Source organism: Pezoporus occidentalis, unplaced genomic scaffold (genome assembly GCF_034315485.1).
Source record: "Pezoporus occidentalis ecotype Australia unplaced genomic scaffold, CSIRO_AGI_Poc_V1 ctg149, whole genome shotgun sequence".
NCBI classification, from domain to species: Eukaryota; Metazoa; Chordata; class Aves; order Psittaciformes; family Psittacidae; genus Pezoporus; species Pezoporus occidentalis.
The window spans coordinates 512,756-538,259 of NW_026913305.1; the positions used below are offsets into that span (position 1 = coordinate 512,756).

The window sequence follows — 25,504 nt, forward strand, 5'->3', positions numbered from 1 at the left end:
AATATGGCCTTTTTATTTCAGTGAAATCATGCATTTTTTGGATGTCTCCTGTTGAAGAATAGGACTAGCTCTTTCAGCACACTTATGCTGCAGGGATCATAGGAATGTTTTGTGTAGCTCTGCACCAAATACTACTGTAGGAAATTACATGGTTGCTGGATGTCTTACCAAAACTGAATGACATTGTAAGACAACAGAAAAATAGGTCTTGAAAAGAATCACTTTTATTTATGCCTATGTTCTGCGATAGTGGATCTGGCGTCTTTCAGTGTCTAGTTTATCCAATTTTCAGTGGCATTACTACTGACTTATGCTGGAAGAGACTCAAGCAACAGATTCTGTTGTGGAGCTATATTCCATTTTAAATAATTGTAACTTTAAGGCTAACCTGCCTTTCAAAAAACCCCTCAAATTATTCTGCTGTAGAATTGAAGCTTTGTGTTCCTGTTTTTGTTGTCTTCAGTGGTTTAATACTCAGTTTCGAGTGATCAGTGAACCTTTGTATCATAAATATTATCATTTGTTTGTATGAGTAAATAAAAATTTATATTTTGGAGTCCCATAAATACTTGTTAGAAAAAAAACTAAGCTTTTGAATCTGAGCTAAGATGCTACTTGTTCATAGTGGCTGAAGTACTTAACTTTTCAAGGAGAAAAGCCAGATTCTTGGTCAACCCTGCCAAAATAAAACTAAGAAATTAAGGTTATTATTCTCTGGTCAACGAGCACATCATGCTCTCCCCAGTGTGTTTTTGCACGCCCCTTTTTCTTCTTTGCATCTTTCATTTTTTAACTCCATTTCCAGGATAAACTAAGCATGTAGATTAAAAGCTTGTCATTTTCTGCAGACTCTGTTAATTATACATGGAGACAACATTCTTTTGGTGCTTTGAAGAGCTTTCTGCAAGTGCATGCCTCTGTCAAATAGGGAAAATAAAGATTTAGTCTTATGCTGTAAAAACCCCAAATGACTGGTTAATATTTAAAAAGGAAATGGTATCATAGTCTAAATATCAAGTTTGAGATCTATGATCATGTTGAGAATAGAGGTCCATTCCCTGGCATGGTCACTGCAGATTTTAATGTCCCAAATGAAAGACATTGTTTACTATGTGACCTTGGGATTCCTAAATCAACATATATTTATGTACTATTAAAAGAAATGAATGCATGAAGTCCAGTTGATTGTTATGTACCACGGTGCATTCTGTGTTTCTATGAGATTACTTCGTGGCAGTGTACAAGGCAGAATTTGTTCTGGTATTTTTACATATTTTCCTTTGACAAAAAAAAAGCCCATAAAAAAAACCTAAACACAAACCAAACAATTTAAATCCCCCAAACATATAGAAGTTCAGATGTTGTAAAAGGATGTGAACTAAGCCATATAATATGGCTGAATTTCCCTGAAGGAGGAGGAGGGTGTCAGTTACGATTAATGTGAACAACATTTATGGCCCTCGAGATGTGACCTCTCGTTGCAGTAAATGTGACAGCATGAGTTACTTTCAATTACAGTGAACTGCATTCAGCTACATTTGTTCTGACACACCTCACTAGGAGACTACTGCTTTGGTAGCTTCAACCAAAGGAAGAAAAGGCAAAACTTTTGAGTGCAAATGTGTGTGTCACTTGACTAAAACCATAGGAATCTAAGACATATTATTGCCTCAGGTTTTACACACTTCTATTACAACATTTGTTATTTCCACTGGCACTTTCAGGTTTATGCCTTGGGCGCTGGAGAATATGAAAACCACCTTTTTAATAGCCATGTATAATACATGTAAATGCTGAAATTTAAACAAAAAAAATAATTAGATGAATTATCCGTATTTTTGTCAGAGAGTCATAACCTGCACTTTTACTTGCAACTATGGTAAGTGGGGTTTACTAGCTATCAGCATGTCCTATTTGGTGTGACATAACTCCCTTTAATGTTCATTAACACTATCAATTTATTATTACAAATTAAATATATCACAACGCAGGATATTTATCACTTGACAGAAGCAGTTGTTTTAATGTCACAACTTTTCCTTCAAGGTTTAATTATCATGCTTCAGTTTCTACCTCTAAGCTTTCACAGAGAATAAAAGATGCCCAGGGCAGAAGTCAACCTTTCACTTTTGCTACAGAGGAGATGCCATCTATTTCACGCTGTGCTAAGTATTCCATTGAAATATGAGTAAAACAATGCCTTTGGTAAATCATAAGTTAGAAATAGCACTAAGCAAAAGAAATAGATTTAATTAAAGCATCTCATTTCTCTTTGAGGACTGAATTTGCAGAGTATTGGACATTTTTTCTGCAAAGGTGAAGACCTTCTCCTCAAAAGTCTTTTCAAACTGAAACCGTTCTGTGATTGAAATTCAAGGGCTTGGTTTTGTGAAATCACTCTAGAAAACTTGGAATGAAAAGTTCTCAGCAAAAAAGAACAGAAAATAGTGGTTGCTTATTCCAGAATGATTTAGATAAGGCTGTGTAGGATAAAATCCTTTTAGGCTTCATCCCATGTTAAGGGCTCATTTTCAATCCTCAGTTTTTACAATGTTTTCACTGGCCATTGGATGTTGTAGTAGTGGATTGTGAAAATATTGGTAAATATATCGATAGCTATTTTAAAAACCAATATGCAGTATAAGTGCATTTCTGTATGTCAGCAACTTCCAGGATATTAAGGTACGTAGATTTGTATTTTAGTTGTTATACTTATTAAACAGAAAATAGAATCATTAAAGTTTAGAGCTTTCTTCAAATCACTGAAACAGTGGGAGTCTAATAGCATTTTCAGTTCAGCTGTTCTGACTGTGAAATCTCCTCACTTAGGCAATCAGATTCCCTAGGAGTGATGAAAATGTATTTTTTTTTCATTTGTGCAACGGGGAAGACTTAGAGGCTAATCAGAGTATCTGTTCTTATGAGCAATACCTTTGATATCTGGGACATAACTGCTTAGATCAAATAAAAAAGATTTTGTGGCTCAATCGTTATATCCTACATGCATGAACAAACAGGGATTGGGTAACGGATAACACCTCAGGTTGATAACAATGAATTTTCTCCTGTGTCTGGAGGTGATGTGTACTATTAATTCAATAGTTTTCTTTATGTATTTTTAACAAATTGTGGCAGTTCGTGCCATCAAGCCAAAGAGAAGCTTCACAACACCATTGGATTTCTTTTCTGCTGTTCATGCATTTAAGTCATGTGAGGTCATTTAAGTTAAGTTAATGTGAAGACTTAAATGCATGAACTAATGCATTGAACTAAATGCATGAACAAATAGTACCTGACTGGTTTTAGCTGCAATATATAGAATTGGACTTTTTTGCTTTATGTGCCACCTAACAACTCTTCCTTCTTCCTCAACAAAATGGGAAAGTTTGGGTGGACTGTCCTTGTGTGCCATGAGGGTCATTAGCACGTTTACATAGAATTCTCACAAGATCAGGAATTCTCCAAAAGTAAGGCTAATTTAATGATTACTGTTTCATTTTTACAAGTATTCATGTACGTGGATACCAGAAAAATATAGCCAACTACAGGCTGCTGGCATTACCCATGAACATCTTCAGCAAATATGCATTTTTGAAACTCTGTGCATATAACTGAAAGAGGAAAAACACTTTGTTTTGGCCTTTGGTGTCTCAGTGATTTGTGTATGATCAAAATAATGGGTATTTTTCTTGCCTACTTGGAAGTAGTAGAAACTCTAATGCTCTTGGAGAAAATCATACTTGTAAGTAACAACTCTTGTTTCCTGTAATTACTTCCAAGAGCACAATTTGAAAATATGCTTTAGGGGCTATCTCACTGAATAGGTGGGAGAGAGGCACAGGGATTGTGACATTTTGCATTATCTGCAGAACAGCTCTATAGGTGCAGAAAAAACAGGCGCTGGTATACTCAAACACTCTTGTAGTGACAATGTAGGTGAACTTGAAACAGTGACAGACCACTTATGAACATATTGTTGTGGACAGTGATTTCTCTGGAAATCAAAACTGATAACCTAGATAAGGCAATAAATTGAAAAAGGCTGAGATGCAGTTCTGGTGGGAATAATAACAGTATAATCTTCCTGTTCTGTGTGAAGTGGAAAATGAAATAAATTAAAAACCTGAACTCATATCCTGGGCTGCTAAATGGTATAGGAATGAAAGAAAGAAAACTATTTTATGTAGTAACTTTGAAATTAACAAGGATGCACTTTGAAGTGTTTGAGATCTTTGAGTACTGCATACTGCCTTTAATATTATGTGATTAAAAATCCTCCATGCATAGTTGTTTGCAGAATCTGGAACTGTAATTGTAGCAGGCACTGGAGGGGCACTAACTAATGTTAGTAACATTCCACAAGATAAAAGGAAAACTGATTCATCTGTAGAGAAGAAAGAGATTTGGCTTCAGGGCAGGTAGAGACTTGTGTTTTCCTTTCTATCAGAAGTTGAAGGTTTTTAACAGTAAGGTTTCATCTGATTGCTGAAAGTGAATAAAAAAATATTTTTTCAACCTTAGTTTTGCTTTTATTATGCCAAGTTTTCCTGATCCTTTAGCAATGACTCTCCAGCATTCCATGTGTTTCTTTCTTTCAAAATTAGTACACTTATTGTTACTTTTGTTGAACACTTCACTGTTGTAGAATGTGTTTAGAATGAAGAAAAGAGTAAGGCTTCATGATGGTGCTATTATTAGAACCCAGCTAAATATGTTTTCATTGATTGAAGTATTTTCAGACTAGTGGAGCAGTGTTGTACCTGAGCACAGCTGAAGTCAAAACAGGGATTCACCAATCTTGTTTGTGGGCTGGGGACAAATCAGCATTTTAGCAGTGCTGTTTTCTTACTTTTTCTGAGAGCTCCTTTAGATTTAGTTATATTTACAGGGAGCCGTTCCACCTTTTAATTCTTCTCCTTGTGTTCTGTGTTTGCAATGCGTATCCAAGCTTCCGTCCTTTTACTTCAGGGAGCAAAGGGCTCTCGTTGAACACTATCATGGCATTGTATTTTCTCTAGAAATCTGCATTTACTTGGTTATGGAGCAGCCAGAGCAGTCTCTGACCCTCAAGTGTGTAACAAAAATGTTCTTATGTTCATTGAGCCTTCTCTTTGAGTTGTAAGAATTATAGAGGTCTTCGCTTTGAAATACTTAATGGGCACAAAAAGTGGAAATCTCCGTGCATTTAATTGTACAGAAATACCAATTTCTGCAGCCAAATTAGATTTTGAATATCTGAAATTTACTACAAGATATTATTTCATAACAAAGTCATTTATCAGTGGAAAAGCTTTTATTAAATAGACACTTCAACCATTTGGTTCAAAAACCACCCTGGGAGAAGAGAACTAAGAACTTGTTTAGCAATCAGAGACAACCGAGGATTGTGCTCCAGTATTTTCATGGATATTGCAGGCCATTCTCCTGTCAGTTTGGATAAAAGCGTGTTTGCTGTTCTTTACACTGTTGTTCTGAACAGCGTCTACAAGGAGTAATCTCTCCTGCCCTCTCCTGTAGTTGAAAATTAATTTCATTAACATCATTTCTGTTGACATTTTCATGCTCTGACTTCTAATGCTCTGGCAGGTTGGCTACTCATGAGGAATGCATTCTCCCTGGACTTGACTGTTATCTTTTATAGTTCAGTACTGCATGTTACTAACAAATGTAAATGAACATGTATCTAAGTAAAGAGATTCTTTCTACAAGAAAAAAAATCCAAAGAGAGGATAGAGCATCTAGCGTGTTCTTACCAGAAAGGCGTTAGATCTTTCAAACATTATTTACCAAATCATACCTTCTCCTCAGTATAGAAGTCACATCCACATCATGTATTGCATTTGGTACCCTCTGTATGAAATTCTAGTGATGGTCTGACGTTAGGAAATATTAACCAAGAAACAAACCTCAGAGCTAAATAGATATTTCTCTGATCAAATTTCTCAATATTGTTATCCCGATATGAGGGACTTAAATACTGGTAGTACTTTTAAAAACTCCTGTCAATTTTTTATTTTTTTTTAATAACACTTTAATTCTGTAGTTGGTCCTCCTACAGAAGATCCAGTCTTTGTCATGGAACTTGGCTGCTCCTAAAAAGCAGAGGATTTGAAGAAAATGTTCTTTTCTTGATCTTGCTGTCTTGCAGGAGGCAATAGTAGACCATGGGTGTAGTACGTAGCTCCTATCATAGTTTCTGTCTTGCAAAAGGTATTTAGAAAACCAGGCTGTCCCATTGGGTAGGTTTTCAAACTGACAGAGGCAAAGAGCTACTGTAGTCATGTATCTGACAAATGGATGAGTAACGTACTGTTATGAAACAATTCTCAGTTCTTTTGTAATGAAAGTGGAAATTGGATTTGCAGTCAGATGGAGAAATCTACACAAAATCCACCTACTCAATGAGTATGTCGATGTTTTGTTTCCCAGCCAGCACTATCAGTGCAGAACACAACTACACAACCAGTCTGTTCTCCATATTGTTTTCAGTTGTTTTTTTTTTTTACAGAAAGGCCTTGGCTTTCTTGAAGCATGGCACTGGAACATTATAGAGCCCACAAAAACGTTACCTTTTTGGTCTTCTCACTTCCTTTTAATTTGGGATTCCTGCAGAGCGACCTGCAGAAAGCTTCCATGATCTTTCTCCCAGAAAATACTTTGACTGTCAGGGTAGACTTTTGCTTTAGCAAGCTCACCTGTGTAAAAGCTGAGCACAAAGGGCCCATTGACTGCTAAAGAAAGCCAGTCTTTCACACGTCTTAGAATTGTGTTAGTCAAAGGATTAAATAAACAGGTTGGAAAACTGTGAAGCAATCCAGAAAATGGACATAGGAAAAAGTAGATAGGTTTAAATCAAAGCTATTGTAGTAGCACCTGAATAGGTTGACTATGTTTTTGTGACAGTTTAAAAGGAATGTATGTATCATATCAATATTTATTTTGTAAATACAGTTAGCAAGATGTGTATTTGCTCACAGAAAAAAAAGGAAATTTCACACCCAGGAGTATTTTTAGAGCAGTTTGTTTGTTTGTTTTTTCTTGTATGTTTCATATTGACATGCTGAGATGAATTAGTTTGATGTAAGGGGTGAGATTTGAGTGTGGAATTTTTCAGTTTCAAGGGAAAAAAATTATTTAAGGAAATAAATAATTTAAGAAAAAATAATGTATTTTTGCTTTTGGAGATTTTTATTTATTTTTACCCACCTTGTCCTTTTTTTTTAGTTTCTCCTTGAATGCTCTGGTAAGTCTGTATCTAAGAAACACTTGAACACAACAAGTGGGCTCATTATTAGTCATGTAATATTTGAAAGTTTTCCAAGTCCCAACATGTATTTAAAAAAAAAAAAGTAGAGGATTTACTGCTACCAATACTTCTCTCTATTTTCTGCTTGTGGCTTTCTGCATGGTCAGAGGTGAATTTATAGGGATTAGCAAATTCTCTTGGTTTATAAGCTCCCAGAGCATTTGACGATGTTCACTGGAGTGTCTTACACCAAGTAGCATCCTCACCCCTGAGTTTCTGCCAAAACCTGCTCTTTTACAAATAAATAAACCTGCTAGCAAGTAACAAAATATATTTAACATTAATGCTGTTTTATGACTAGATGCAGGTTTAATTCATCCCTTGACACTAATGCTAGTCAGCCATGTAAAGTAAAATAATGTGACAGTATGCATAAATATTCTCTTACCTTATTTTGCTGACCTTATTTTCCTGAATATCATTAATTAGAGGGTGGCAGAAAGGTACCCAATACAATTTGGATTCTGTTCCAGTTATATTCTTTATTGCTTACTTGGCCTACTTTCTCTTGTGTAATTCAGATTCTTTGGCATACTGTGCTCGATCTTTAATAGGAGTTGTATGGATTTAGGATTGAAACTCACATGTTGCTGCCTATTAGCATTTCTACAACTTGCCTTTCACACCTTGCTGGTATACACAGTCATTGCTGAGTGATTGGTTCATTGTCCCTTGTTGATTATTTTTCAGTAGATGGTAAATGTGGGGGGGCCTGTTACAGTTTTAGTCAATTATGAGCAAATTTCCAAAATCATGCCCTTTACCTTGTTCCTTCAGAACAATATGAAACTAAGATAGCCTGTGTCTCTGTAACCATATGCAAGAGAGTGTGAACAGTGTGTTTAATAATGTACTTACAGATGGATATACCTGTTGTTTCCACCCAGCTTTCACTGTGCAAAGCTCTGCATTACCTGTGAGAGAGCAGAGAGTTCTGCTTAAATAGCCTAGGAAAAATATAGACAAAGAATGTGTCGTTTTTCTATTTAATTTTATGAATAGAGAATGCGTCTTTAGCATATGTATTAACTAGACCTTTTACATGAGCAAGCCCAGCATGGATCCACACAGATGCTTGTAATTAGTATAAAAATTTGTAATTTGGATGCAACATCTTCCTGTCTTGCACAGATGTTCATTTACAGAGCTGAGGTGTTTAACTACAAGGTGTTATTTACAAGGTAAAGTGGAAATTGCATGATTAAAAATATGAGAAGAAGTCACATTAGAAATGTAGGTCTACAGTGCATTTAGAGGAAGTGATCGAAGGAAATAATGAAAAAAAGTAATCAAAGTGATCTGCTTATTCATCTGTCTCTGGCTGCCAGAATCTGTCCTATGAAAGTATAGGCATTACTGCTACCTAAAAGTCTTTGAAGGTTGAGATAAAGTTTTAGTGATATAAGTTATTCAAATGCTACTTCAGACTACCTTGATTAAAAAAGGGACTTAAAGAAACTTAATTACACTTAGTGTTAATTGCACTTCAGTATATAGCTTGCACATCCATTTTGGTCATTTGCTGTGCCTCAGTATTTGAGATGTCCTATTGCAGATTCTTTTCATGCAAGCATATATACCTGCTTGAGATCTAGAGGGTGGAAGTGTTGTTAATTGGGGCTATACCAAGTGATTGTGAATTCACAGTTCAAATGGGATGAAAAGATTTTTTTGTACTGTTGAGAGCAGGGAAAATCCTGTGAGTGAGATAGGTTGCTTGGCAGTGGTACTAGGAACGTGAAGTCTCTTCAGTTTTATATAAAAGTGGTTTAAGGATGTTTATGGTGTGTAGCACCTACTTAGTTCTGCTCCTAACTCTGGAGTTTGCATTTGGTGTTGACTTTAAATATCAACCTTGCTATCATAGAATTCCAGATTCTAATGCTGCCAGATTCTGGATTGACGGTAGTATGGTGGTGGTCCTCCTATAAAGAGCCTCAGAAGGCTGGAGGTACTTCCTGCCCAGAGTTGCCTGGGTTTTATGTGTGAGGGAATGTATTCATTCCAGTTTTATTATTCCAGACTTTCACAGCTAAAACTAAATTTTGTACGCTTTTTGGAGTAGTTACTTTTGTAAATTCCAGAATGTGCTTGGATCTGACTGCTGGATACTATCATAAGGGTTAGGAAATGCATTCTCAGAGTTTCACAAAACAGGCTTCTGAATGCATAAAGACATATGAAAAGTTAATATATGAAAGCAGCTTAGCCATATCAGTACTTTTTCCACTAATCCCTTCAGTATTTCTGAATTTTGGAAAGAACTAACCAGATCTTTGTCCACACCTTTGTAAAACATCTTTCTTTAGCACATATATATTGATGGGGGTGCCTTTTAAATAGAGGTGTGGGAATCAGGGTGTCCTGGGAGCAATATAAGGTGAGGGTACGTTGCTGGTCATACATAAAATGGAGCATCATGTGCATGTGAAGTGTGGAAACAATGTTTATTGGCCAATGTCTGTATTAAAGAAGTACAATTATGGGAAGGTAATTATATTTTCTAAAATTTCTGCAGAGCTCCTCTGTCAAAAAGCAAAGTGCATTTATAAGAAAAGTAAAGCTTATGTCTGACGTAGTTGAGAGCAGTACTCGTGTTCCCTCATGTGGATCAGGACTGATCAGGAAGACACAACATAATTTAATTGAATTGATCAGAACACAAATCCTCAAAACATCGCTTTGCAAACTCTCCCCCCCTTGTTTGCTGTCATGTATCTAAAGACATAGTTAATCCAAAAGTTATCACCAAATTTTTGAGTGATAAATATTTCTAATTCTTCTGATAAAGGGAGAATAATTTCCATGTCTAATCTAGGAATTAAAATTTCATCAGCTTTAAAAACAGACAAAAAAGTAAAGCTCTAGTACTGTTTTCTGACAGGTATGTGGATTTCCTTTTTGTTCATTCTGTATATTGGGAAACTGCTATAACATGTTCCATGTGTGGGAATAAATAGATTTATTTTCCTTTCTTAGTATTACTGTGCAGCTCACAGATTTTTCGGGGCAGTGCAGGTATATGGACTGAAAACCAAAATTACTGTGTTTTGAAATTCAAGACTCAGTTACTTTTCTGTTTTTATAAATGCTGTGTTTTCCCAGTGGCAGAGTTTGAAAGAATTGCTGTATGTTAAAAAGGTAAATGGCGTTGTATGTTGTCAAGGTATCAGTCACACATCTAATTTAATAGCCTACGATTGTTAGTCCTAAATCAAGAATGTCGAAGTATCTGGGTTTGTGTATGTCTGAGGTTGTATATGTGCAGAAGGTTTGGTTCCTTTGCTTAAATTTAGTCACTTTATCTGCTAAGCAGTTTCTACCCTGATAATTTTTGCATCCAGAGTAATCTACATGTATTTGCCCAGTTAAGAAAAAAATCTGATCTCTGGTGCCCAGGGAGTAGAAATTGATATGAGAAGACTTAATTATATAGTGCAATAGATTAAGGTTTTGCAAATTAATTACTTTTTATTTTTGAAACAGTTACCCTGTGAGACATTCTAAGTTAAATGCAGAGTTTTGGTGCATGTGGCAGAGCTTTGCATATTTCTTTCAGAGATTTTAAAAATATGAAGATAATAAATGGTGACTAATGTACACCATCTGGCTAGGGTTGAGGGGAAAAAAGACTTCTTCCTGAGCAACAGGGTTTCTGCTAAGCTGATTTACTTAAAATAAGAAAGCAAATGTAAATTATTTTTGGAGAGAAGGAAGGTCTAATGACTTCACTGAAACTCAGTGTGTAACGGTAGCTTTGTTTTGTACTCCATGGTCAGTATCAAAGTGGAGATCATTGGACTCTATCAGAAAGGCAGTGCGTCTTATCAGTCTGTTGTTGCATCGTATATTCAGAAAAAATTTGCTGAGACTTGGAGATTTTAAGCAACATTGACAAAAGTGTGAGACAGCCTTTCAGGGACAGCTGCCTGTAAAGGGGAAGGATGTAGCTCTGTGTGGTATCAAATCAGTGAAGAAACTACTGTTAATCTATACAGCCGTAGAATTGGATCCGTAGTAACACAGATTTTTGTGCTTCATATCTTCTTTTGATTTACACCGGTCATTTTTCTTTGCTACATTTGTGCTGCAATATAGAAATAAATGCATTAATAGATATTAGAACATATATACAATTTCTATTGTGATAATATAAATAATTGTAATTTAGTCTGTGCAATTTCTTAGAACCAAAATTGTCTTCTCAGTGTCTTTTAATGAATATTTTGGTTTTCAGGCAGGCACTTTTAGGTATTCCCTTCTTTCTTTGGTTGGTTGTCTTTTTTCTTAGTGTTCCTACTTCCATTTTTAATGAAATGAAGTATTCAGTTAAAGATCTCAACTAATCTGAATGAAACAAGATTTGCAGTTTTCTCCTCTGTAGAGAAATGAAGGATAAATGGGTGCATCACAAACTGTTAGAACTGCAGTCTTCAGTCTGTATTTTTAATTTGTCTCTTACAGCTTTAGGTTTATTTTTACACAGCAGCCTGACCTCTGCAACTCTTCCAGTAATAACTGAAAATGTTATGATACATTAAACTATATTTGCTCTTGAGTAATGGTTCTTTAAGATCAGGACATGTAGGTGATGCGTCACCTACAGATGTATTTCAGTTGCCAGAGGCAAAAAGTGATGTCTCTAAGTGACTGGCAAGAAGTTGCCAAAGTGTGAGAAGGGACTGCCAGTTCTTCCTGAGGGTGAGCAGGTTGTTAACTTCGCAGTTCGTGTTAGAACATCTGCTGGCTGCCTACTTATTAAAAGAGAGGGGAAAAAAAAAAAAGAAAAAATGAAAAAAAAACCCACCACAAAAAACAGCCTGTAAAGAAAGCACAGCCTGTGCTGTGATTATCGGTAACTACTGGGCCAAATCATTCGTCTGGCCCCTGGGGAAGTCACAAGTCGTGATTTGAGAGGAGTGTTAAAAATTGGGTGGGAACTTGAAAGAAAAAGGAAGGAAGGAAAAGAGGAAGAGAGGAAAAATGAAACACTGGGAAATAATGGGTGTCTCTGGTTGTAGATGTATAGAAGTATGTGTTCCTTTTCTCAGGGTTTTCAGGAAATTGTGGCTCTTGGATTGCCCAGTGGTTATTGTTACAAAGTGTCTTTCCCCTGTGCCATTGGCTCCATTAATACCATCATTCTTCATTCTGTCTTGTATCCATTATGCATATATGTTTTTAGGGGCAAATTCTGGAACCAGGAATATATATGCTTTACAACAAGGATGTAAATCCTATATAAAAGGAACAAGGATGGAAGGAAACATTTCCATTCTTTGACAGAAAGGAAGGTAAACTTCCCCGTGTTCAACATTCAGTAGAATGAGGGCCTTTTGCATGTTGAATGTGTACTGGGGGTAAGTGCTTGTACGTGTCCTGAAGCACTTGATGACAATGATCACATAGGAATTATCAGAATCATATGATAGTAATAGGAATTACAGAATTGTTAACTGGGAGAAACCTCTGGAGGTTACCTAGTCCTTCAGTGCCTAGGAGTGTCACCAGTGCTAGATCAGGTCAGCTACACCTTTGCCTAGCTGCATCTTCAAAACTTCTTACTTGCATGTTCCTGTTTGGCACTACCCTTCTGATACAGAAGTTAATCTTAACATCCGGTGAACCTACAGACCTGCAGCTTGTGGCTTTTCCCCCTTGTTTTACCATGTACTGCTACTTGGTGTTTGGCTTCACAGTCTTTTTAACACGTCCCCTTTCAAGTAATAGTAGTCTACTGCTAAACCTTCTCTTAGCCTTCTCTTTGCTGAACAGGAGATCTTTCCTTCACTAGAGTCTGCACTTTCTCAACACGCTATTTGAACTAAGAGACCCAAAACTGTAGTAGTGCTGCAGCCTCATGGCACTGAGTAGAGGCAGATAATTTCCTGCTATCTGGTCACCGTGGTGCTCCTAATACAGTCCAATACGGAATTTGTCTGATTGCAGATGAGCACATATTTAACTTGATGCCCACTATGACTTGGAGGTCCTTTCTCAGCCCATATTGGTGTGGCATTATTTAACCTGATGGTGCAGAACTTGACATACTTTCTTGCTGAGATTCACATGGCTTCTGTTGGTCCAGCTGTCAAGGTTTATTACGATCCATCTGCTAAGTGAACACACTGACCTTAAGCCCACCACTGGGTTTAAAAAATGAGCTTGTCTTACATCCCATATTGTTTTAAGAGATTGTTTGCAGTACTATTTAGGAAATAAGAAACAATCCCATTTCCATAAAAGAGAATAAAATAAGCTGGAACAAGACCAATATTATTTTAAAAGATGGATGATAAGTGATAAGGTAGAGTTGTTGAATTTGAACAGTCACATTAAAATGAACTTCAAGGGCACATAAACATTAAGCAAGTTACACTAAGAATAGGATTGCCTAGCCCCTATAGCAGAAGAGCATTGGAACATTCTTTTATGGGAAGCAGTGAAGGACAAAGATGCTTTTTAGGATGGAATCTGGTAGTTTGATGAGTGGAATTAAATTACATATTTGACTGTAGTAACAGGACACTGGACACAGTGACCCAGCAGTTGCCATCCACTCCTGTGTCCTGTGTTCCATTTATGTAAAGAAGCTGTTGAAACTTTGCATATATAAAACTTTTTTTGTCTCACCTTTTCTTTTACTACTATGATTTTGAAGTATATTTTGCTTAGAGCAAATGCCAACCAAAATATTTTTGTCTTCTTTGTGTTGTCTTACATTATTTATCTTTCTATATCCAAGCTACAGACTTAGTTATATGCAGGAAGACAAAAATAGCTGTTACTGTGAAGTGTGTGCATCATAGGATTTCCTTGAATTTAGGCATTTTTGCAGTATCTTTCTCAGGAATGCTGATAATTCATATTATTGTAATGTATGTGGTGCGCTCTAGCCAAATAAATCTGATGGCTTTTGGTGCACAAACCAAACCCAATCTTTTTTACTGTTTCTTTCATGACGTCACTTTGCTTTTATTATCCAGTAATTTTTTTTTCCAGTTTACTGGTGATAAATTAAGAGGTAAGTGGAAGGGGCAATTTTGAAAGAAGAGTTAGGAAGTATGAGGAGAAGGAAGATGTCCATCAGTTTCACTGGGCTGGACGATACCAGGCAAGATATAACACAGCTGAAGAGAAGCTGCCTTGGGTGAAGCTCTACAGTGTTTATGTAGTGTACTCAAAGCAGAAGAGAAGGGCAGGAGTATGGGACGGACCTGAACAGAGGAGGTCCAGGAATCCTTGCTTTGCACTGAGAAAAAGTCTTACCTCTCATGGTGATCCAAGGGTGCTGCTTACTGGGGATGAAGGCCTGGAGAGGAGGCTGTAGTTCATTGCTAAGCCTCTATATTTATTAAGTCACGGGTGTCAGAGTTATAAATGGATAAAACACATCCTATGCATAATCCTAAATGGCATTGTCATGGGGAAGAGAAATCTAGTTTGCCAAATTAAAGATGTTGCACATGAGAATATAAAGATCTTTATTTAAATTACAAATGATTGAGGTTTGGTTTTATTTGGTTGCATGTGGAAGCTGTGTAACAAATAACAGATACATAGTTCTGTGTGTAATGTCTGAGCTATATTTGAGTATATATCATAGTTAGAAGACTGTAATCCTTATTGAGCATATAGTCCATATGATCAACATTGTGAGCAATTATGCGTTTATAGTTTTGCATTTATTTTTAATTTTTGTGATTATGCGTTCCTGTACAAATTAAAAGAAAGTGTCTTATTCTTGACTCTAGTGCTTGCATAGCAACAGGTAACTAAGCAAAGTATTACATGAAATGATAATTTCTGAAAGTATAAAGAACAAATGTGTTAACTGACCTGGTTTTGTAGCAGTGGCTTGCAATTTATTCAAATCAAATATGCTATGACTATAGAAGCAAGCCACAAAAATATTATCCAATTAGCAAGAAGACATTTAATGTATAGCTCTCTTTTAAATAAGAATGTTGGGAAAATTAATTAATAATGTTTTTAGAAAAGCATTGAAACAAATCTGAAGTTGGAGCTTCAATGATACAAGGTGGTGATGTACTAACTTTAAAGTTCTTCAAGCATATTAGGGTGATCTAAAGAAAATCTGGTGATGTAGAAGGAAGAAGTAGTCAATGTAAACTTTCACATCAAAATGAAAAAGTTGCAAGATAGTGTGAAATGAAGACCTTGCTAAATAGCTTACAACATTTTGAATCTCTTTAATATGGGATAACACTGTCTCAAACTCTCTTACTAGGTAGAACTCAGGGTCTTAATTAAATAAAGGCTGAAACAATGGAAGTATATCATAGCATATGTTCTAAGGATAGTCCAGGGTCCTGTTCTACAGCATTTTCTGGTTTTAATGAATGCAAAGAATCCTGTTGACTTGGATGGGACTATTTGATTAAGCAAAGGTACAGTATACTTACATGGTTGCAGAAACGGAGCCTCTTTCACAGAATGTGAAAACAGGGAAATAGCATGTAATTATGTAATTACAACCTTGTCAGTACAGCTGTCATTAAGTACCATGCAGTTAAAGCCTGTAAAATAAATTGACATGAAATATTGCATCTCTTTAGTCCTTATCAATACAACTTACCCACTTTCTGCAAATTCTAACTGGTAAAAGAGCCGTCAAATTATGTTGTCGTTCATTGTACTTTTTTTTTGTCTTCTACAGGAAAAAGTAGAATATGCCTTCCTGATAATTTTTACAGTTGAAACATTTTTGAAGATTATAGCATATGGATTATTATTACACCCCAATGCGTATGTTAGAAATGGATGGAATTTATTGGATTTTGTAATAGTAGTAGTAGGGTAAGTAATTTATCCTTCATTACAGAAAGATTTAAATCGTTACGGTGAGGTAGATGTAGGCCTGTTTGACTGTGAGTAATGGCCTACGCTTGAGTTTTGTTCTTCTGGAGTAAAAGAATGAACTGAGTGAAAAATTCAAGACAAAGTCCTAAAAGTTTTCAAAGCTATGTGCAACAGCCTTGAAAGTTCTCAGGAATTCTGAGTTGTGCCAGAAATTTTCCTTGGTTGTTGCTTTGCAAAATCTTTTCCATTTGATTTTTTTCCAAGGTGAACTCCTGATGTCTTTCCATATGATAAGGGTTGATCTGTTTAGGTCCATACATACTTATTCCTTTTATTCATTTATCCCTATGCTGTGGTTATGAGGAGTTCATCTATTCTACAAAGATGTCTGGGAGAACCTGGCCTTGAACACTGCCAGGGATGGAGCATTCACCACTTCCTTGGGCAGCCTGTTCAGTTAAAAAAAATTTTGTTAACAAGCAAACTTTTTTTTTCTTGTGTAGAACACAGAGACCATTATCAACATATAACTTTGTATGCTGTGGCTGGCTTGCAAGGAAGACATTGTCATGCATTGTGCAAGTCTGATTTCACTTTTAAGTTGAAACTATATCAAGGGTTGCCTGTAATTGGAAAGGCCCTTAACTCATATCATTACATGAAGGGAATAGAAAAAGAGACAAAGTAAAGGAATTTATGGCAAAGCATTATTAAATTTGGGTCAGTATTATGAATGCCCAACTATATGCTTCTGAGAGTAAATGTTATTGAAGAGATTGTATTTGGGCCGGTTGCTTGGCATTCAGGCAGTTTTGGTCCAGGACTAAAATTTCTATATAAATAGGTCCTTCATCAGGTCAGGTCATTCTCAACAGATTGGCCTCTGTGCCTGAAGGGGAAGCTTGGTGGGCAGGTGTGGGGACTATCACACACAAGAGCTCTATTCTCTTGCCAGGCAGTCACTTGAACAGACCTCTTCCCTTTTGTCAAGACCATGGAGTTACAGTAGCCCTGGAGCAGTCTAATTAACATGACCTCTATCTTTGGCTCTGTCCTAAATACATGATAACTAAAAAAATTTCCATTAACTCATAAAACGCTCATTATTGGAAGCTAAATCTAGTTAGGTCAAATGCTCCCACTGAATCTGTGCAAAATACAAAATAAAAAGCACTACATCTTATGAAATACTTAAAATATCACACTAAGATGTAAATCCTAGCTCAAAACTGAAAGTTTTGGATTATAAACTATTGTGTAGGTTGTCACCAGTGTAACTGGAAGACAAGATGGACCTTTCATAACATGTCAGGCACTGACAAAAATGAGCAATATTTTTGTTCCTGCACTCTGTGAGCAATGTTCTTCTTTTAAGAACAGCACAACCCACATAAGCAAATAAGCAAGCATTAGTCCATTTCTTTAATTAATGCTTAAAAGCCCAGTGAAAATTGATTTTTGTATATAACCCAAGGTGGATATGGAATCACTTCTGGATCTGATTCTGTTTGCCTAGTTTCATTGTGAAATTTCATCAGGTATTTTAATGGCTTTGAAGAGCTGCCATGTGTCCTGTATTGAATGTATTAGATGAAATTTTATTTGCTTTTTCAGCAGAAACTGTAGCAGTCCAAACACATAAATTACACCAAATGAAATCTCTACTAGCAGAAGGGAAGCATGTATACAGACTTCTTTCCACAACATCAAATTTGGCATTTAAACTTTCATAAACTGTTCAGGAAAATAAATGTCAATTTTAACAAGGGAGATCATTGGATTTCTGCCTCAATGTCTTTATAGGATAGACATAAAATGATAAAGCTGTAGACGTAGCCGTCAGTGTGGGTTTCTCCCATCTTTGTCACTTCCTAACAAAGTATGAATTACTTTCAGAGCAATCTACTACTTGTCTGCATGCTATTCCACATAATTTCCATTGCTTTTTGTGAAAGAATAAGGTCCTGGTAGAGAAAGCTTTCATAGCACCTTCCTATGCCTATAGCCCTTTAATTTTCTGAATGATGACAGGCTGAAAGCAGCTTCTCTTAAGCTGGAGCTTGATTCAGAAGTCCTTTAAATCACATCTACCTTTAAAGCATCAGTAGTCACTGAAATCATAGAGGTTGCTCCCTTTCTTAGAATTATGGGGGAGGGGGGCATCATTCTGTTCCAACACACCCAGTCAGTTGCCAGAACCTATAATAAATGCTTGGAGCAATGTAGAGGTATCCCAGCTGCTCCGGCCAATGAGCCAGCTTCATTTGGAGCTCGGCTCAGATGCCTCTGTACAAATGCCCGTAGCATGGGGAGCAAACGAGGAATTAGAGATGTGTGCACGTCTATGGGTGGTAGATGGCTCTAAACATGGTGGGGTGGCTCCTGTGATTGGAGTCTTAAAATGGAAGGTTACAGGCTCTTAAGAAAAGACAGGCCTGGCAGGCGGGGAGGGGGAGTTGCCCTTTATGTTAGGGATAGGCTGGAGAGTATGGAACTCTGTCTGGGGACAGGTGAGCAGTCCACAGAGAGTTTGTGGGTCAGGGTTAAAGGGAGAACAGCAATGGGAGACATTACTGTGGGGATCTGTTACAGACCGCCTGATCAAGGAGAACCTGTGGATGAAGCACTCCATAGACAGATAGGAAAAGCCTCACACTCACAGGGCCTTGTTCTCATGGGTGACTTCAACCACCCTGACATCTGTTGGAAGGATGGTACGGCCCAGCACAAGCAGTCCAGGAGGTTCCTCGATTGTGTGGAAGACAACTTCCTTCTGCAAGTAATAGAGGAGCCGACAAGGAGAGGTGCCATGCTTGACCTCGTGCTCACCAACAGGGAAGGGCTCGTTGGAAATGTGATGCTCCAGGGCAGCCTTGGATGCAGCGATCATGAGATGCTTGAATTTGAGATCCTCAGGACAGTGAGAAGAGCGTGCAGCAAGCTCACTGCCCTGGACTTCAACAGAGCAGACTTTGGCCTCTGACTTTGAACCTGCTTAGGAAGGTTCCATGGGATACAGCCCTAGAGGGCAGGGGGGACCAACCTGTTGGTTGATATTCAAGGATCACCTGCTACAAGCTCAGGAGTGTTGCATCCCAACCAGAAGGAAGTGCAGCAGGAGGGCCAGGAGACCTCCTTGGATGGATAAGGAGCTCCTGAGGAAAATTCAAAGGAAAAAAGAGGCTTATAATAAGTGGAAGCAAGCACAGGTGGCATGGGAAGAGTACATGGATGTTGTCCAGGAAGCTAGGGACCAAGTTAGGAAAGCTAAGACCCAGTTAGAATTAAACTTAGCTAGAGGTATTAAAGATAACAGGAAGGGATTCTACAAGTACATAGCAAATAAAAAACAGACTAGGGAGAATGTAGGCCCCCTTAGGAAGATCTCAGGAGAACTGGCTGCACAGGATTTGGAGAAGGCTGAGGTTCTGAATGACTTCTTTGCCTCGGTCTTCACTGGCAAAGGCTCTGACCAAACCACCCAAGTCTTGGAAGGCAGATGCAGGGACTGTGAGAGTGAAGACCTTGTGCCCACTGTAGGAGAGGATCTGGTTTGAGACCAACTTAAAAATCTGAACGTGCACAAGTCCGTGGGTCCTGATGAGATCCATCCGCGGGTCCTGAAGGAGCTGGTGAATGAAGTGGCTAAGCCACTGGCCATCATATTTGAGAAATCATGGCAGTCAGGTGAAGTTCCTGATGACTGGAAAAAGGGAAATATAACCCCCATTTTCAAGAAGGGGAAAATGGATGACCTGGGGAATTACAGACCAGTCAGTCTCACCTCTGGGCCTGGCAAAATCTTGGAGCACATTCTCCTGGCAGGCATGCTAAGGCACATGAAAAACAACAAGGTGCTCGGTGACAGCCAGCATGGCTTCGCTAAGGGGAAATCCTGCCTGACCAATGTGGTGGCCTTCTATGATGGGGCTACAGAACTGGTGGACAGGGGTAGAGCAGTTGATGTCATCTACCTGGACTTGTGCAAAGCGTTCGACACTGTCCCACACAACATCCTTGTCTCTAAATTGGCGAGACATCAATTTGATGGATGGACCACTCGGTGGATAAAGAACTGGCTGGATGGCCGCACACAGAGTTGTGGTCAATGGTTCAATGTCCGGCGGGAGACCAGTAACGAGTGGTGTCCCTCAGGGATCGGTGTTGGGACTGGTCTTGTTCAACATCTTTGTGACATGGGCAGTGGGACTGAGTGCGCCCTCAGCAAGTTTGCCGATGACACCAAGCTGTGTGGTTTGGTTGATACCCTGGAGGGAAGGAATGCCATCCAGAGGGACCTTGACACGCTTGTGAGGTGGGCTGATGCCAACCTCATGAAGTTTAACCATAACAAGTGCAAAGTCCTACACCTGGGTCAGAGCAATCCCAGGCACAGCTACAGGTTGGGCAGAGAAGAGATTCAGAGCAGCCCTGTGGAGAAAGAATTGGACGTGTTGGTTGATGAGAAAGTGAACATGGGCCTGCTTCAGTGTGCGCTTGCAGCCCAGAAAGCCAACCGTATCCTGGGCTGCATCAAAAGGAGCGTGACCAGCAGGTCGAAGGAGGTGATCCTTCCCCTCTACTCTGCTCTTGTGAGACCTCACTTGGAGTATCGTGTGCAGTTCTGGTGTCCTCAACATAAAAAGGACATGGAACTGTTGGAACAAGTCCAGAGAAGGGCCATGAGGATGATCAGGGGACTGGAGCACCTCCTGTATGAAGACAGGCTGAGGAAGTTGGGGCTGTTCAGCCTGGAGAAGAGAAGGCTGCGTGGAGACCTCATAGCAGCCTTCCAGTATCTGAAGGGGGCCTATAAGGATGCTGGGGAGGGACTCTTCATTAGGGACTGTAGTGATAGGACAAGGGGTAACAGGTTAAAACTTGAACAGGGGAAGTTTAGATTGGATATAAGAAGGAAATTCTTTCCTGTTAGGGTGGTGAGGCACTGGAATGGGTTGCCCAGGGAGGTTGTGAATGCTCCATCCCTGGCAGTGTTCAAGACCAGGTTGGGAGAGGCCTTGAGTGATATGATTTACCGTAAGGTGTCCCTGCCTATGGCAGGGGGGTTGGAACTAGATGATCTTAAGGTCCTTTCCAACCCTAACTATTCTATGATTCTGTGATTCTATTAAATTATAGGGCTAAACCAGACCTGAAATATTGAATGTCTGGGTTTCTGTCGTTATAGCAGTACGTAGTGTTTGTGCCTTCGTTTCACTCTGCAGAAGAATGAAGCAGAATAGGGAATGGGCATTGACTGATACATGTCAACTGCTAACTGAGGGAGGAGAAAGTATTCAGTATTGTAGTTTGGGAAGCCCATTAAATACTACATGATTCTTCAGAATGATCCAGTGTGATAGGGCTGTGAAACAGAGTTGTGAAAACTTGTCTTGACAAACCCAAAACCATGTAAATTCCAGGAGTCCTTTACAGGTGTGGAGCATTTTTCATGAGTACAAAACTCTATTGTCTTGATAATCCTTTTCAGGAGAAGTTTGGTTTTGCAACTACTGAAGTACGGACTCGGTGCAAAGAATAATATGGTCTGCATGGTCTAGCCACAGTCTAGGAAACCTCGTATCTGAAAGGCAGGTCCAAGCTAGATGAATAAACCTAGGATTATTTAGCACTTCAAGCACTTGCATCCCTTTAAATTGCTACTGGAAGTGGGAAAGAAAGAGAAAACTCTTGCCTTCGGACTGTTCTAATGAATGACTAGTTCATTTCTGCAGTGAAGAAATACGGTATAATAAATGAGTCATCTGGGAATATTTTTATCCTCAAACATACCATGTGTAAAAAACCAAATCCTTTTGGTGTTATTAAGTTTTGGACTCTGATTTTAGTATAATTAGTTTTTGCTAACTGTATTTAGACTGTTGAACTGCAGTGTGCCTTGGAGTTCATATATTCCACAAAAATTAAAACAGATGGTTTCTAATGATTACCTATTTCATGTTCTAAAGAGAAGACTAGTTCTCCAAACCTTACAGCTAAAATGCTTGAACAAAGAATTAGCAAAGTAGCAAAATAGCTTCATTTATTCAAAAATAGCAGATTGTGTATACAAGGAGAATGCTAATTTATTGGATACTGTGTGATCATCGCTCTCTGGGGGGATGCGCTCTTGCACCTCCTGACTCTTCCTGTCATGATTTAATGTGTAAATATGCCTCTCATATTGATAGCTGAACAGCTTTTCAGAATTTTCTGCAGTTCAAGTAATTTTGTAATACTTTTGATTGCATGGCAAATGGATGGTGATGACCTTACGCTTCATTTTCTAGATTATTTAGTGTAATATTGGAACAATTAACCAAAGAAACAGAAGGTGGCAGCCACTCAGGTGGCAAACCTGGTGGCTTTGATGTCAAAGCCCTAAGAGCCTTTCGTGTATTGCGACCTCTCCGGCTTGTATCAGGAGTGCCCAGTAAGCTCTTTTATATTTAATTTCATTGGAATGAATACTGTAACTGACCTGATTGCTTAACTTTCTTGTTCCAGATGCTAACAGAAATGAGATAATATGAATTTTATTTTTTGTTATCTGGTTATGTATAGAAAGTGAGTTTCAAGACGAATGATATTTCAAGTTGAACAAAGGATTGTGAATTCATTTAGTGTATGATCTTCTTACACAGTTCAATAAGCAGAGAGGGGAATACACTTCCTTTTTAGAAGCTTTATGTAAAAGTAAATTACACGTTAAAATGCAAATACACCAAAAAACACAATTTGGATTTTTTTTAATTCCAAAACCCGACAGATCAGAAAGTGTAGGTGGTCCTAAATCAGTTTATATGTTGGTAAGTATGTGCCAAAGCACATTACACATTTCGTATTTCCTGCCCCCACCAATGCACATGAATGCCTTCTGTTTATCTCAGTAGAGCTAACAGATAAATTAGGAAACTTAAAAAGTAGAGCAATATTATTTAAAGAAAGCATTGAATTTTCTGTTAAGCTTTCCTATTTTCTTTTAATACATTATTAATTACTGAAACTATTTGGCTGAATATGAGGTTCATGGCTTAAAATTCAGCTCTTTCCAAGACATTCAAGAGAAGGAATCCTAATGCTGTGTTTATTATATCATAGTCTGCTACGTGGAAATGATCGTGATGGTATATATTTAGCAAAAGAACTTCAGTGAAGAAAGAAGCAGTCTTATGAAATGTCAGGAAGGAAGTCTGTTAAGAGGCATATTTTGTTCTCACTGGCACTATGGCAGCTTCATTAGTCCGGGATTAATTTCATTTGGTAAAACCAAGGTTTGGCTAAATAATTAAGGAGAAAAAAAAAAGGGCCTTACCCTCTGAAAGTGATGTGAGGAATAATGATAAAAAAAAATAGCACAGAACTTTAAGGCCATCTAAAATGACCGATAGCAAGACATGGACTACAGGCACTTTATTTCTAAAAAAAAGAAAAAAAAAAACAGCAAAAAAAACCCAGAAAACAAAACCAAAAGAATCCTATAAATTCTTTTGACAATGATTCTTTCAATTATTGATTTCTGTGATATAACTTATTTTAACAGAGGGATTAATTAGATTTTGACACAGAGTTTTTGATTCTTATGAAGTATCTTATGATCTTATAGGGACATTTCGTAGTTCTGGGCAGTAGTTTTAAAACTGACTCAGTCTGCATGTCTGTATCATTAATCTATAATAATATGTAATTACAGAAAATTTGGTAAGACAAGACATAGAAAACCAGTTCATAACTTGTATCCTCTTTTCTTTTAGGTTTACAAGTTGTCCTGAACTCCATTATAAAAGCCATGGTTCCCCTTCTCCATATTGCCCTTTTGGTATTGTTTGTAATCATAATCTATGCTATTATAGGATTGGAACTTTTTATTGGAAAAATGCACAAATCTTGTTTTCTTATTGATTCAGGTAAGTCATGAAATTGTTCACTAAAATAAGGGACTAATTCCAGTTTTCAACTCTGTGGAGTCTCAGTTTGAAATAGAATAGGGACCAAAGCACTAAAACTGTTGTAACTCCAGTTTTTGCTGTGGTTCGTAATTATAGAAAGAGTGCATGAAATTTAAGAAACAAAAGCAAAAATGCAAGCCACTTAGAGAAAGAACATGCTTTGAATAGGTTTTCATTTCTAAAGTGTGTAACTGAAATGTCGCTAGTGAAAGTAGTAAGAGTGACTATCTACAAGGGAAAACTCAGTAGTTGTTTGTTTGCCTTTTTTTTTTCCCTAATCTCTGATTACTGAAAAGCTAGCTAGTCATATTCCAGGGTAGATATTTACTTTCCCGAGTCCACAACTGGGCAGTGTTTCTCCTTCAAGATTGTGGCAGCTTGGTAAGAAGTGCAATTCTGAAATGAGTAGGGAAAGAAAACAGTCCTCCTCCATCCAGGTGAAATGATGAAATGAAAGTGTTTGTTATGGAAGAATTCTGAAGGAGTGAAACATCATGAGGGAGAGATTTGATGGCTAAGGCTACATTTCTGTCAGGTAAATAATGAAGTAAACCATGCATAGGAATTAATCCAGACCTGTTTTCCCTGCTGGTCCATATGTTAGTATGAAGTGAAAGACAGTAATGAAGAGGGGAATAAAAAAAGGGCATGAGGAGATTCTAAAAAAATTCTGTTGTATTATTACATGTTTTTTTCCACTGCTTAATTACTTGAGCTCTTTTATCCTTTCAATTTTGATTAACCCGTTTTAAGGTGGCAAGGCCCAGATGTGAGAGTACTCTGAAGCTCCCATGGGTTGCCTTTCTCAGGGTATCTCAGGTTGATATCTGGATTTACCTTCCAACAGGGTTGATATTTGTTCATGAGAAGAGTTCACTCACAAAAATTGGAGAACTGAAAAATCTTTGTTTTTGTTCAATTTTCAGATATACTAGTTGAAGAAGATCCAGCACCTTGTGCGTTCTCAGGGAATGGACGTCAGTGTGTCATGAATGGCACTGAATGTAAGGGTGGATGGGTTGGACCAAATGGAGGCATAACCAACTTCGATAATTTTGCGTTTGCAATGTTGACTGTGTTCCAGTGTATAACCATGGAAGGATGGACTGATGTGTTATACTGGGTGAGTTTAGTAATCACTGAGCTATGCTTACTTTTAAACAAGCTTCAATGTTCAAGTGTGGTTTGCAATACGATCAGCAGGAAATCTTGGTGAGTTTTGCAGATGAGCTCAGCTGCACACTTTTTCCAGTTGCAGTGTCTTACTGGACTCCTCAGGCTAAAAAGACATTTTAGAAACAAATTTATTCGTTGCTTATTTGATTTTTTTCTTCCTATTCTTTTTGGATAAATGTAATATTATGTTTATGTCCTTTGGACTAGTTTATTTTTGTTTTTATGCAAGCCTACAGTTTTAAGTATGTCT

At 37.8% G+C, this 25,504-nt stretch overlaps 1 protein-coding gene across 19 annotated transcripts in view; it reads left to right on the forward strand.

Annotated features, from left to right (window-relative positions):
- The window catches only part of CACNA1D (calcium voltage-gated channel subunit alpha1 D), a 189,317-nt gene that overhangs the window by 50,538 nt on the left and 113,275 nt on the right, over positions 1–25,504 (forward strand). For 18 of the 19 annotated variants that reach the window (XM_062610644.1, XM_062610656.1, XM_062610661.1 and 15 more), the window contains exons 4-7: positions 15,987–16,126; positions 22,420–22,562; positions 23,884–24,036; positions 25,005–25,201. In XM_062610644.1, the coding sequence (XP_062466628.1) occupies positions 15,987–16,126; positions 22,420–22,562; positions 23,884–24,036; positions 25,005–25,201 (633 nt within the window). Of the gene's footprint in view, positions 1–15,986; positions 16,127–22,419; positions 22,563–23,883; positions 24,037–25,004; positions 25,202–25,504 lie in introns of those variants that run through there. The other variant, XM_062610659.1, reaches the window with a different exon arrangement.